General features: G+C 58.6%; 1 protein-coding gene across 4 annotated transcripts in view; it reads right to left on the bottom strand.

Moving 5' to 3' along the window:
- NFATC1 (nuclear factor of activated T cells 1) overlaps positions 1–14,756 on the bottom strand; it is a 101,138-nt gene that overhangs the window by 78,102 nt on the left and 8,280 nt on the right. For all 4 annotated transcript variants that reach the window (XM_068563004.1, XM_068563006.1, XM_068563007.1 and 1 more), the window contains exon 2: positions 8,113–9,190. In XM_068563004.1, coding sequence (XP_068419105.1) covers positions 8,113–9,190 — 1,078 coding nt within the window. The remainder of the gene's footprint in view (positions 1–8,112; positions 9,191–14,756) is intronic.

Genomic DNA, 14,756 nt, shown 5'->3' with positions numbered 1-14,756 from the left:
GCAGGGCACCCGCACCCTGAGATTCTGCGGCCAGTGACCTGTCGTGAGGCCCAGGATCCACCCCCAGGAGGCCTTGTCTGGGTCACACCAGTGCCAGACCCCTCCTTGCTGCCACCTTGACCCCGACTTGTCCCCGACCGGTCCCCAACTTGTCCCCGTGCCCTGGGGACTCGGGGGGGGGGGCACGGATGGGGTCTAGTGCCTGGTGTGTGTTCGGGAGGTGGGCAGCCCAGGAAGGGCCACCGCTCGTTCTCCACACTCTCGGAGGCTCTGCCAGGCCCAGGTCTGCTCAGGACTCCAATTCAAACTCAAGTCACGGACCTGGAACTTTCAGAACAAGAACAGCGAGGCCACCGTGGAGAGATTCTTTTTTTTTCTTAATGATCGACTCAGGAATTTCATAAGAATTCTTTGCTTTTAGTGGCTCCACCGAACAGGGTGTGGAGAACTCCAAGGAGCTAAGACTTCCTTCCAGCTTTCTGGAAGACTGCCGTCATCCTTACTCTGCACCGCTCATCACCCCCACCCCGCCCCCCCCAAAAACAGGCCAGTTTCACGTAAGCCTCTCAGGTCCTGCCATCCAGACTTGCATCCCGACCGTTCCCACCACCCTGCACCTGCACGGGGGGAGCCAGGCAGCCTCCAGGACCCCCAGGCAGACTGGACCCGGCGCCTCCCCAGGGCGGACAGCTGCCTGGGGTCTCCTTCTCGGCTCGCAAGAGGGCAGCATCGCTGCAGGGCCCTCTGTTCTCCAGGAAAACAAGCCCTCCAACTCCTAAACCCTCTCCTGGGAGAAGACACGTCTAAGGACACCAGGTGCTCCTACAGCTCAATGTGGGGGCAGCCCAGTGGGACAGAAAGAGCTCTTGTCCAGAAATCCAGCTGAGGTGGAACATAAGCTACTTTGGAGGAATTTCTCAAACCACTGGAGCTTCTCCTCCTGACCCAAGACTAGACAACTGCATTTGCACCCAGTTCCTCCGTCCCCGGGGACCAGAACTGTCTAGACAAGGGAGGACGCTGCCTTTCCCTCACGTCCGCTCTTGGAGTGGAACAAAGGGCACAGGGAGGGCCCAGGCCTTGGATGGGTGGATGGATGTCTGGGCGGGTGGATGGATGTCTGGGCGGATGGGCGGATGGATGGATGGGTGGATGGGTGGATGGATGGATGGGTGAGTGGCTGGATGGGTGGATGGGTGTCTGGATGGATGGGCAGGTGGATGGATGGCCAGGTGGATGGAAAGAAGGGTGGGTGGATGGATGGATGGGTGGGTGGGTGGGTGGGTGGATGGGTGGATGGATGGAAGGAAGGATGGGTGGGTGGATGGGTGGATGGGTGGGTGGATGGAAGGAAGGATGTCTGGGTGGATGGGTGGATGGAAGGAAGGATGGCTGGGTGGATGGGTCGGTGGGTGGATGGCTGGGTGGCTGGGTGGGTGGATGGGTGGAGGAGTGTTTACTTGGTGAGGACCTCCGTGGGAAGTTGAGCTCTGGATGGTCCCTCTGTGCTCCAATGACCCTCATGTTTGTCACAGGAGGCAGATGCCAGCGTGTTTGTGACTGTTACTAGGCCCCAAGTGCCTTTTCGGACGCCGCCAGAGCCTGCTGCTAACCAGTCATTACGGAGCCTGAGAAAGCTCAGCTGACACCTGCCACACTGCTTACAAAAACCAAGAAACAGAACCGCCGAGCTAACGCAGGATGGGGCATACATAAGCCATGACACTGACACTCGGGTTTGATTTCTACCCAGAGATGCCAGGACAGTCAGGGGGCAACTCCCAGAGTTCACCCTTAATCTGTTTTAATAGGGGACGCACAGAAAAACCTGGACAGTCATGAAATAGTAACCATTCCATTTCCAAACTCTAAGTTTAAAACAGACTTCAGTGGCTCAGGATGTAATAAATAAATTGTTCTCAGATCATCTACAGGAATGTACCTGCATCAGGCACATTGCTCCATCCCCGTGCCCGACACGCACAGCCCGCTGGGCGTTGCCCCCGTTGCCGTGGTCTCTGGACACCAAGAGCGAGTGACCGCAGCACCCCCGGACTCCGCCTCCCCCCACGTCCCGTAACATCTGACTTGAAATAAAACAGTGGGACGCCAGTACCACCTACAGGTGCGCGTCCAGCCCCGAGACGTGCCATCACTGGATCCTCCCAGCCTCGAGTCCTGCAGTGACCACACTCGCCCCCCCCCCCCCACCCCCAGACTGGGCCACTGGAGCCTTACGGCCTTTTGTCTTCCGTTTTGTGTCTAGCAATTTCCAAGTGCCTCAGTTTCCCCATCTGTAAAGTGAGACTCATCCACGCCTCCCGCGAGCTCGCTGGCCCCGAGCCCAGGTCCCCGGGGAGGGACGCTGAGGCCACGGTGCACGCACGTCCCGAGAGCCCTGCAGCGCTCTGGGCTCAGGGGAAACAGGCATCATCACGGTGCGACTGCCCTGCAGGTGGCCACACTCACCTGTGGGAAGTGACTCTCAGGAGAAAATCAGGCGTTCCCAGGGGCCCCGGGGCTTCCACGGCACGACCAGTGCTTGAGCGGAATGGTCAGATCCCGGAAACAGCCCGCTTAAATCTACATGAAGCCTGAGCAGGGAGAGGACAGAACCGCCCACCTCAGCAAGCCTTTAAAACAACGTGGCCAGAGTGACAAAGGCACCGTCGCTGAGAGCAGTGGAACGCAGCGCGTCATTAATGCACCGCTTCCGTGTCCCAGTCGCGTGGGCTGGCGCAGCCGCTGCCGGCTGGGCGCTCAGAGCACAGACCAACCTGGACGGGAAACCTCAGGGGGGAAAACAACATGCGGGTCGCTTTCTTTACCGAAAACCAGCTCAATGCTGTGGGTCAAGCCCCAGCTTCCAGAAGGTATTTTAGAAGCATTTATTTAAAAGGCAAAGCCCATCATGACATATAAATACAATTTTGCTCGTTAATTTTCACGGAAGGCCGAGTTTTAAAGGTGGACAATCGCTGCCTCACGATTACATTTCGGTCTCCGGCAGGACCGTTCCCTTGTTTCCCCGGAGGCCCAGCCCAGGTGTGCTGCAGGTGCGTGGGGTCCCCGACAAGCACCCCACTCTCTCCTCGGAGGAGAACGTCTGAGCAGAAAGCAATTCTGTTGTGTCTGTGGTCACTCGTGCGTGTCGTCACTGGACACTTGCTCCTGGTCGGGTCTCCTCACAGTTTGGGAAATCTCAAGATCGGAGACCCGGGAAGGGGCCCCGGGATGGGAGACCCCTGAGCGCAGCAGCCCCGCCTTCACACGCACACGGATGGATGGCCCGGCGGGAGCAGGACCAGGCCAGGAGCTGACGGGTTTCGTAGCCGAAACTCTGCGGGCATTTGGATTATCCACAGAATCAGCCAACATGGCAGATCTCAATGGCTAGACTTAAACATCTGTGTGTAAAGCCACGAAGATTCAGATGATTTTATCCTCTCCGGGAACGCAAAAGTACTTGAGATCCTTTCTCCTTTTCGTGGCTGAAAACAGACATTCATAGAACAACATCAAAAAGAAAAATCGGGGCCTACATCCTCCACGTACACCTTGGGGAAAGGGCCGTAAAGGTGGGCCAGAAGCCTCTCCCTCCGCCACAAATCCACAGATCACAGCTGAATCTGCAAGGCTGACTTTTCCAGCTGGAAGTCAGTACACAGAGCACCTTTTCTGGCGTCAGCTGTGAACTCTGGGAAACCAGAAAGAGCCTGCCCTGCGGGGATGAGGGTTTGGGCCTGCGAGACCACATACTCCTGCAGCAAGAAAGCACAACTGCAGAAACACACAGCCCGGGTCCTGCACTCAGACTCCGAATTCACCTGCAGGAGCCTCTGCAGGCCTGTGGCCAAGGTCAGCCTCTGGCCTCGTGAGGACCTCTGTCTGCTGGGCTCCCACCCTCCCCGAGCAGCCACCAGCATCCTGGGAGCAGGACGCGGACGTCAGAGAAAGGTCCCAGGCTCCCCGACGCCCCCCGATTAGAGGGAAAACTCGTCAGGGCTCCGGGGAGCAGGGGCTCAGCCAGGGGGCGCCTCCGGGGTTAGCTAATCATGGCTTGAGTCCAGCTCTACCTCTTATTAGTGGGGCCTGAACATGTGACCCTGGCACTGGGTCTTGTAAGCAAGTACTCAGGGGGACCGTGCAGAGACCTCCCCCCAAACTGTCTTCTTTTTAAAGCTCACTATCAGTGAGCTTCCTTTTTTTTTTTGGCAATCTTTTAAAAATTTTTTTAACTTTTCGGCCATGCCGCATATGGGATCTTAGCTCCCCAACCAGGAATCGAACCTGAGCCCCCTGCAGTGGAAGCGCAGAGTCTTAACCACTGGACCGCCAGGGGCGTCCCCAGTGAGCTTCCTTTTGTGATCTTCAAATGATGTGGCTGAAGATCCTTTGCCAGGTCAGAAAAGGGAAAATATCCCAGAAGTGACTGACTGGTCCAAAAGCCCGAGTGGGCTGGCCCGATGGAGACCACCCGAGTGCAGACGGGCCGGGACCAGGGGTGCCCCAGCGGAATAACGTGTAGTTGGATTTGTTACCAGCTTCCAGCTTCATTTAATCTTATTTCAAATTAGGATAAACTCTGAAATATTCAAACAACTTATAAAATGCAATCAGAGTCAGCAGTAGTTTCATCAGACTTTTGGAAACTAACGCTTAGACACAGCATAAAGGTTACGGATATTATTAAAATCATTGATCAGACCCAAAAACCTAAAAGAAACCACATCTGAAATACTGATTTGGACATGCAGCCCCTCGGGTCACTGAACCCGGTAGCTCCAAGTAACCCTGTTCATTATGTGCCCTCGCCCCTTAAGAAAGTCTACTCTTTAACTACTCGAATCACAAAAGCAAAGTTTGTCTATAGGAATTTAATTCCACACGTGTGCTGTTGCTGTTACAAAAGACTCACCTTAAAATGCTCCACATCCCCAAAACTAGTTTCCTTTTAAGTATTATACATTCCTCGTGTAACTTTGCCCCTTTAAAGGCAAATTCAGAGATTGTGCCGGGCACAGACAGAGACATTAAGACCTCAAAAGTTGGGACTTTCCCCGAGCCTATTCTAAAGGAAACACAAGTTCACTGGACACACACAGCGAGGACACTGGATAAGCATCCTCGCCCAGGGCAGACGCTCAAGTACGTTTGCTTGAACCAACGGACATTTAAACTTTAGCTCCTTTGGGACAATATGACGTCCTCTGAAAACCACCACAGAGAAGCAATCCACCGGGAGCGGGAATCGGCCTGTCATCTCCACCCTCACCGCCATGGCCGATCGTGGGCGCCGCTTGGCACCATCCTTGGCGGAATTGCTTTCTCATCCGCAGAAAGAAGCGAGGTGGGAAGACCCTCTCCTTTCAGAAGAGGCTCGTGGCCTTTCGGGCGTGAGGACAGGGAGCACTTGAAACGAGTCACCTGCGTTTCCCAGGCTTTAGGAGCAGAAGCGTCATTCTCCGAGGCTCCAAGATAAGTCTAAGCTCTTATTTAAAACCTATGAACTTCTTCTACCCAGCACTGCTGTTGGTTTCACACACCTTCTGTGGCAAGAATTCAGCATCATTCTGTGACCCCGTGGGCCTATCGGAAGGCTCTGCACACAGGGGCGAGCCACGCATGCTGTACAGACAAAAAGACCCCAAAAGGGCAGTGATCCCATGGCCCCCAAATTCCTTGGGAAGAGAATAACGCTGCACACTTCTCATTAGAAAGTTCCTTTTACTGGCAAGACAGAAGTAGAAGTGCCCAGAGGTGCTGCACCGCAGGCTGGGAAGTGGATCTGTCCCGATAAGCCCTCCACCCCAGACTTCGGAGCCTGTCAGCACCGGGCACCCCAGCTGGGCAGCCCGAGACCCCGTGGGCAGGAAGTCTGGCCACCTTCCCCGCGGGTGAGTGCCCCGACCTCTCTCTCCTCCCGTGGCCTCCAGCCGCCCACCCCACCCCCCCTGCACCAGCTGGTGGGATCACACGGAAACACATCGCCAGGGACCAGGAAACATATTTTGATGTGGAACCAAAACAGTGGGAAAAGCTGACTTCAAACCCTCGGGGGGAAGTGCGGTGCCTTCACAGGGTTTGTTGGCGTGAACTCACAGGAACGCCGGGAGCACCACACCTCGCCCGGAGCTCTGCGACCAAGAGATAAATGGAGCAGGTCACTCAACCAGGGAATCATCACCGAGACCCCGGAGCAGACAGCAGGCAGCAGCTCTGCATCCTGACGCAGGACGACCCGCCAGAAACACCCGCGTTCCCGCAGGCTCCCCGCTGCTGAGGTCCTGAAGAAGCCACCCCATCTGCCACCGGGGGTCACAGGCTGAGCTGGGCCCTCCAAAGGTCCCAGGTTGGAGTCCTAACCCCAGGACGTCAGAAGGCCACCGCGCTTGGATGCGGGGTCTTTACAGGGGCCATCAAGGTAGGGCGAGGCCCCTGGGTGGTCCTGGCCCAAGGACTTCAACGCCGGTGCCTGGATTGCAGACTCCAAGCCCCAGAACCCTGAGGGATAAAGGCCTGCTGTTTAAGCCACCCCGTCTGTGGGGTTTGGTCACAGCAGCTCCTGGAGACACGGTAGTTACCTTTGCACCTGCCGTGATGATGTGGGTTCACTGATGCCTCATCATGGTCCACGAAAATGAGAAGGTCCTAAACTGTGTGTGGGCCTGTGTGCTTGAGCAGGTTAGCTTCAAAACATCCTTCTTCTTAAGGAAGAATTATAAAGAGAGGACAGCTTGCATAAAGAGTTTTTATATTTTAAAATGCCTCCAAATGGATTTTTAAAATTCCCACATTTAGGAATTAAATCCAGGTTCTGATTACCAGACCATGGTAATCCTTGCTTCTCTACCTCTCGACTCCTAAATGTGCCAGCAGAAAGGAAGTATTCACCGTCCGATGCTTTAGAAACTGTCATCTCTCATACTGTTTCTTTGCCACAAACTTCCAAAAAGGTTTAGCTGTGTTCATTTGGCGCCTAGGACTACATTATCCGCTGGCAGCTCTAACTACCTCATGTGTGCTTTAGTTGTGGAAAAAAAGAGGGTCTGAGCACAACAGAGAAAATTCTGAAACAAATAAAACCCTACCGATTCGCTCTCCTCATCTTATGGGCACGACGGCTGGAAGGCACTAGGCCCTACCATGCAGTCTTGCCGCCAGAACAAAGAAGGGAGCAGGAACAAGAAAACGCTAAGCCTCGAATACCCGAATCTACAGGCAGAAGCCTGCATGCCTGTCACACACGCCTCTTCCTGGAGAGGCCCCCGCAGCCCCACGGCAAAGGCCGTGCACCTCCTGGGAGGGCCCGTGTGCACAGTCTACGCCTGATAAAAATCCTCGAGCAGAAAGCACTCTGCCAGGGGTCATTAGTGGCCCACCTGTTGGGAAAGCTGTTTAGTTAAAAATAAAAGCCCCGGGCTGAGTAAGTGGACCCAACAGAGCACCAGCAGCCCCGACGACGGTAAAGAGAAACGCGGGGCTTGGAGGAGCTGAGGCCCCCCGCCAGGCAGCCCGTCTCCTGGGAGAAGGAGGCTGCGTGGTTTCCAAACGCCGGCGGGGCTGGTGCAGGAGCCGGCACGCTACTCCGGGGAACTGCCGAGCCGAGGCCCCATCTGCACCGACAGTGCAGTGACGGCAATTAGGTGCGAGCAGGGAAGCCAAAAACACAGACGCGAGCGTCACTTGCTTTTATAGGAAACAAAACAAAAACTGAGCCCACGTGTCGGTGAACCCTTGTGATGGGCTGACTCCTGTCCCCGAAGGTCTGTCCCCGCGCCCCCCCCCCCCCAGCACCTCAGATATGACCTCCCCTAGAAACAGGCCTTTAAAAAGGAGAGAATTCGTGAAGGTGAGGTCTTTGGGGTGGGCCCTCGGCCAACACGACTGGGTCCTGACAGAGGGAGATTCAGACACAGACACAGGCCGGGAGAAGGCCGAGGGGTGTGAAGGCAGAGGGACGCCAGGATGGCAGCAGACCTGGCGCTGGAGAGCGGGAGATCCTCCCTGAGCCTCGGAAGGAACCAGCCCTGCTGGCACCCGGGCCTCGGCTCCCGCTTCCGGGCCTCGGGAACCCGCTGCCGCGGCCCACGCCCGCCTGGACCCGCTTACCTGGTGTAGGACGTCGGGGACCGCGGCCGGGCCCACGGGTACAGGTGCTGAGGCACCGACAGGTACTGGTCGCAGAAGGCGCCCTTGCGGATGTGCTGGAAGGACGGGAACTCCTCGGGTGGGAAATCAGACGTGGGCGGCGTGGCCCCCAGGTCCTCCCCCGCCGGCTCCACCTTGAGCGCCACTGAGGGCGAGTGGTCCAGGGCGGTCTTGCGGGCCTTGACGGGGACGCCGTCGCCCAGGTCCAGGCTGCCGTCGGTGCTCAGGGCGTTGATGGCGGCCACGATGGCCGAGCTGGTGTACTGCGTGGTGTTGCCCAGCCAGGTGTCGTCGGTGACGCTGACCCGTGGCGATCCTTGCGGGGACGGCGTGGGCGAGGGGTGGGGGGAGCAGGACAGCTGCCGGCCGTTGAGGCCGTACTTCCGCTTGTTGCAGGGGGACGAGGGCCTGGACGTGCGGGCCCCCAGCCAGCTCTCCTCGGTGACACTGGCGCGCGGCGAGGTGGAGGGCGAGTGCCTCGGGGACCCGAGCAGGCCGCAGGCCCCCAGGCCACGGGGGAAGCCCTCCTCGGGGTCTGTGGTCTTGGGGGACACGCAGGGGGACTGCCACGGGGACGTCTGCGGGGACGCGTACGGGTACGAGAAGCTGGACTCGTAGGATGAGGCCTCGGAGTTGCAGCTGCGGGACGACAGGCTGCTGGCCGGGCTCAGGCACGAGGGGTCGCGGTAGGCCTCCAGGTTGGGCAGGTTCAGGGTGGCCGTGGACGGCGACCGCTTGGAGCTGGGAAGGACGTCTTCCACATCCACGTCATGGAAGAACTGGCCGTTGCCGTGGTGCAGCCCCAGGTAGGAGGTGATCTCGATGCGGGGGCTCTCCAGGGCCGGGGCCCCGTTGGGCCTGACTCCGCCGGAGGAGAGGAAGTAGCTCGAGGGCCCGCCGTCCAGGGCAGCCCCGTAGCCTGCGGCGGAGATGCCCGGGGCCGAGGTCTGCAGGTCGTGGCACGGGGCCGGCAGCGAGGGGTGGGCGGAGGAGAGGGGCAGGCCAGAGCCGATGCCGGAGGTGACGTAACTGTAGTGCTCTGGAAGGGAGGGGGAGACGGGTGAGGCGCTGGCCAGGAACCGCAACCCACGAGCTCAGGGACCCCGCGATCCGCGACCGGCCTCACCCCTCCACCCCGCGGGCCTGGCCTCCGAGATGGGCTCCGCTCCCTCGGAGCAGCAGCCCGAGCCCCGGCCTGGCCAGCAGGGTCCCTGCGCCCCTCCCGGGCCCCTCCTCTCTCCGCTCCAGCCACCGCCCTCTCACTTGGACACGCGCCCACCGGGGCTTCCCTCTGCGCAAACATCCTTCCCGCAGAGCCGCACCGCTGGTCCCCTTACTCCTTTCTGCTTTTTCTCAAAAACTGCGTCCCCCACCTGCCCTACCCGAGTCGCAGCCCCCAGCCCGACAGGCGTGTCACCCTCCCCCACTTTCTTTCTTCTCCTAACGTTCACCACCTCACCCATCACATCCTGCACCAGCAGAACCCATGCCTCTGAGGGCAGCGACGGGCCCGCCCAAGTCTACCCTGGTTCACTCCTGCCTCCCTGGCCCAGGCCTGTGCCTGGTCCAAAACGGTGCTCGATCTGTCCAACCAACAGACGGGCGGGTGGGTTTTAGACACGGGGGCCTGGACGTTTAAAGACGCTGTGATAGACTGATCGCCAGCGACAGAGAAAACACCCCAAGGGTTGGACGAACACATAGGTTCCGGGATCTCTCATGTAACTTCGGATGGTGGCTCATGGCCTAAGAATCCTTCTTTTACAGGAAAAACGAAGCAGAGGATATTGAAGTTCAGCCATATATTAAATCATTATATATTGATTACAGCCTCAGTAAAATATGTTTTAAAAAAATCACTACTAGTGTAATTAGTCATTTTTAGCAGCAAAGCCACACGTCTGGATCTCCAGTTTGAACAGACCCTTTATAACATATGGGTACCTCATTATCGTGTGCCTAGAGCTGAGGCTCCCAAGGTCTCTGAATAATGGAGCTGCTCGTGGAAACCCTACACCACCTCCCGGGCCAAGCGCACCAGCCTGGAGACGCTTCATCCAATGACAGTGCCGCCCTTCTGCTGGGCTTCAGAAACCCACCTGGGCAGACCCCAGAGGATCAAGGGCCTCAAAGTACATTTTCACATCCCATCGGATTTATTAACAGAAATGGGTCCAGCTCCCCAAATAGGGGGAAATCTATTTCCATTATGGCTTATTTCAGAAGGAGCATACAACCTCCCTCTGGTAACCCAGATCCTTATACCCTTGCTATCGAGAAGCTCTGGCTTTTACACTCTGAATCCCCTGCCCCATAAAACACTGTTCTCTGCTGCTCCCCAGAAGAGCGGCCCAGAGAGAGCACACCGGCCCTGCCCACCCCGCCCCCCGCCCCGGGGGTCAAGGGCAGGCTGTCTTTTGGGGAGAAAGCATCAGTGTCCAGATGCTCAGAATCGGTGCTGGATTGTAAACGGCCCCAGGGAGAGAGACTGAGCCGTGAGGAGGAGAGAAGCGAAACTGCAGCGGAGGGAACCAGAAGCTCCGAGTGGGAGGCGGCGCCTGGGCGGAGGGGGGATAGGCGGGTCCGCGGATACGCCCCCCCCCCCCCCCCGCCCCCGCAAGCCTCGTCACACCCTCATCCCGAGAGGGAAGGACGGGCGGCGCGACCAGGGCCCGGACCCCGACGCCAGCGCCCAGCCCACCTGGGGCTGCTGGGCGAAGCTCCCCTCAACTGCCGGGTCCCCCGGTCACACCAACACCCTCGCAGGCCCACGGACACATTTAACACAAAAACCGTAATAGAATGTTAAAAATCGGAGGACAGTCTTTGCGAAAATCACACAGAAAGTTAATGAGCCTGGAAAGGCACGTCCAGAGGAGACAGTCAAGACTGCTCAGAAGGAGGGGGCACGGGGGCTGCAGGCCAGGCCGCTGAGGCCACGCCCGCCACGCGGTGACCCCTCGGGACAGGTGCGGACACCCCTGGCCTCAGCCCCACCCTGTGGCTGGGTGAGCGGAGGCCCTGGACGTAGAGGAGGCCGGGCCAGTGCTGTCCAGAGGGACCCCGGCAGCGGGCGGGTGTGGATCCCACAGGAGGCCCCGGGGTCTCTGCGAGGGTCCGTCTCTCAGGGCAGGACCCATCAGGGGCGGCAGTGGTGTCAACACGGAATCAGTCTTCTCTCAGTTACCGTGGGAGCCTAAACGCTGCTCTGTGTTTCTTCCCAGAGGCATCTGGCCGATGCGCCGGGCAGAACCAAGGTCCCCTTCCGGCCACGGCGCGGTGGTACATTACACGGACATTATAGCCACATCCACAGACCTCCCGCTAAGAGGGTCTCCCTTCACCGCTGGCCCAACACTTTCCAAACCATTCTAACCAGAACTGCCAGTTTAAGAAACAAAAAGCTGTTCCCAGTACCTGTGTGGCTTCAGGTAAGAAGTCAGATGTCAACCAAAAGCAGGCTGGACGGGGCGGTGTGTCCAGCAGCACCTGCTGTTGTGTGATTACGATGAGAACCGCGTGATCGGTAAGGAGGACGTTAATAAATCGTGTTATACACGTCCAGGGCGGGGATTTTAGTAATGACGCTTCAGCAAGTAGCTGTATTATGTTTGACGTGTTCCCAGGTCAAGTGTGAGTTACAGAGACCCTGGCTCCCCGCCCCGCCCCGACCATCCAGGCGCCACGTGAGCTAAAGCGTCGGAACCAGCATTTCTCAGGCGGCTTCTCATAACCGTTGGTGCCGGCTCTCCAGCTCCACCTCAGTGAGTGGGGTCTTCACCCCGCCCACCCTGGCTCCCCCCCAGGCCCGCAGCACGACACATGGGCCCCGCCTCTGCCTGCGCCCTGACACCAGAGGGTACTCGCCGGCCTGAACCAGCCTGGACGCGTGCCTTCCCCGGCCCACGGAGGAGGCCCGTCCCAGCTCCTGCGGACGAAGAGCCCGGGGCGGCAGCCTCCGGGGGCCCCGACTTCTGGCAGGCGCCCCTCCACCCGCACCCCGGGGCAGCAGCTATGATGCGGCAGGAGCTCCACGCCTCCGTGACGTTCTGTCCGCAAGGGGGCAACGTCCAGATGGCAGTGACACTGTGCCAGCCCCCCCAGCTGAAAGAGGGCCCCAGACCCGGGCGCTCCTGGGAGGAGTGAAGGTGCCCCAGACCTGCACCCTCGCTTCTGTGGCCACCCTGCGCTCTGAGCCCTTTCCTCCACGTGAAGTGCACAGATCATCCAGCATGCGACGAAGAACGGACTTCATTTTAAAGACACGTCATCGACTCCAGGAGGGAAGCCCAGGCAGGACACTGATGGGAAACATACAAACTGTGCACAAAGCCCAGGCCCGGGGAGTCCGTAGGCGCCCTCAACGGGCCTGCCAGGCCTCTCCCCCGGCACCCAGAGGCCTTGGGGGGCCTTGAAGGGGGTTTAGTGGACACCCACACTTCCTGCCCAGCTAAAGAATACTATGCAAACCTGTCATTTATTTTAAGAGATACAGCTGATCCCACCGCTGAACTACCACTTGTTGGCAGGAAGGTAATTCCAAGAATTAAAACAAATCCGAGCAATCAGCTTGGGGCCGGCCTCCCCACCACCTGCCCACAGGACACAGCCACATTCGTGGTCCCGAGCCCGAGTCGTGGAGGGTATCTGAGAGTGTGCCCACCCCTGCCCCCGGCCCCCAGAGGGAGATGGAGAGCAGGGGGCCCGCTGACTCCCAGGGCATTCCGAGGGGGGCCTTTATTTAACCAAAGTCTGTCAATTATCGTGATGCAACCAGGAAGAGAAAAACATAAGCCTTTATTAAAACACAAAAAAGACCCCCTAAGCATGAGTTTTCCTTAATTAAATAAACTACAAAGGAAAAGCCTTAAGTGCCTGAACTTGATTCTGAGCTCGGCCTGAGTCTGGTGACGGAAGTTCTCCCTTTTCGGACAAAACGCGTACAGGTAGGTCCCAGCCTGCCCAGGGCCTGCCTTCCTGCCGGCGGGGGGCATCTCTCCCCTCCCCTCATCCCTCCCAGCTTCCACTCAATTTCCTACCTAAACCGTATTCAAATCTGAATTCTTTAACTATTCAAAGGGATTACATTTACCTGGGATGAAAACATTTCCAGTAACTGTCCTGACAGCCCTGAGACGCTCAGGCTGATGCGTGTCACATCGGCGGCCCCTGGAGAGCTCTGCACCCATTACCCCCAGTTTCTGCTGCTGCCTCCAGAGCCTGGCTGCCTGCCCAGGAGATTCATCAACTTGCAGCGCAGGAGTCGAAGCAAATATTGGGGAGAGCTTATTCGAAATGGCTTAATGTAGTGGACATTCACGAAAGCGTGGCTCATCTCTGAAGCCATGCCTCCTCCAGGCCCCCGGCGGGGGCGGGCGCAGAGATGGACGCCAGCGTGGGGAGTAGGGGTGCCTGGAGCCCGCGGACCGCGCATCAGCTCCCAGCGCGTCCAGCGCCCACCGCGAGCCCCATCCTCAGCTCGTTCAACAAGCCAGGGCTGGCAGAAGTATTTCCTCTCATTCTGGAAACTCATTTATTTCAGAACCACACAATCGTATCATCTCGGCACAACCACCAAGGAAGTCGATCCGTGTCCTTCCACCATGGCCGGCTGCATCTCAGCAGGCTCCCGACCGCTCAGACCCCTGCCCAGCGACATGGGGACCCTCTGCCCGTCCTGGGCAGCAACGGGGACACGGAGCACACTGCTGGCTGCGCTCTCACCCCGCACACGGCGGCCGCCTCACCAGAGACAGTGGTGGGAGCCACCTCGCCCCTGCCCGCGTCCCCCGTCTGTCACAGACCCTGAGAGGGAGCCCGCCACGGCGACTTTTGTTTTTCATTGTACGGAACATCCCCTTCAGCACTTGCTGGGGTTGAACCGCAGGACACGAAGCTAGAAATAGAACTGGAAGCAGCCTGGCAGCCAGGCCTCCAAACGCCCTGCCAGGCCTCCTCTCCCCAGCCGTGCGCGCTGCCCCCGCGGCAAGATTATACTACGCAGGTAGTGGAAACAAAACAAAACCAAACAAAACAAAACCAAACAAAAATGACGCTCCACGCCAGGACCTTCCTGTCGGGAGCTGTTTACTGGGCAGGGCAGGAGGGCACCACCGAGGGTGGCCAGGCCCGTGGGTGACAGACAGACGCAGCTCTGAGGGCACCGGTCACCCCACTGCCTGCCAGGGAGATGATTTCCAAAGGCAACAAGCAGCTGTCCTCACAGGGGCCCCCTGCGCCCCGACGGGGACGGGCTCCGACACCCCAGCCTCACTGCCTTAGGTCTTCACCTTCCGGGCCCCGCGTTTAAGGAATTAGAAACACCCCGTGGCCATGAGTCGCTGTGGCCTTCCTCTGACAAACATCACAGAGAATGAAAACGTCCTCTGGGACGAAGCCCCCCGCTGGTGGAAACATCTCTGGAACTTTGGGGCTGCTGAGCTGAAGTCACCTTGCTAAGAGGCCAAGGGGCCGCCTGCGCTCCGGGTGCTGGGCCCGGGCCCTCCCCGCCTGCGCCCGGGCCCCGCGCCCTCCTCTGCAGACCACGCGGGCCTCTGGGGCCCCCTCGCCATCACCATCACCACCGCTGAGGAGGGAACTGAGAA

The sequence above is a fragment of the Eschrichtius robustus genome, chromosome 14 (genome assembly GCF_028021215.1).
Source record: "Eschrichtius robustus isolate mEscRob2 chromosome 14, mEscRob2.pri, whole genome shotgun sequence".
Lineage (NCBI taxonomy): Eukaryota > Metazoa > Chordata > Mammalia > Artiodactyla > Eschrichtiidae > Eschrichtius > Eschrichtius robustus.
The sequence above is the reverse complement of the archived record's forward strand: the minus strand, read 5'-3'. Positions and strand labels throughout refer to the sequence as shown.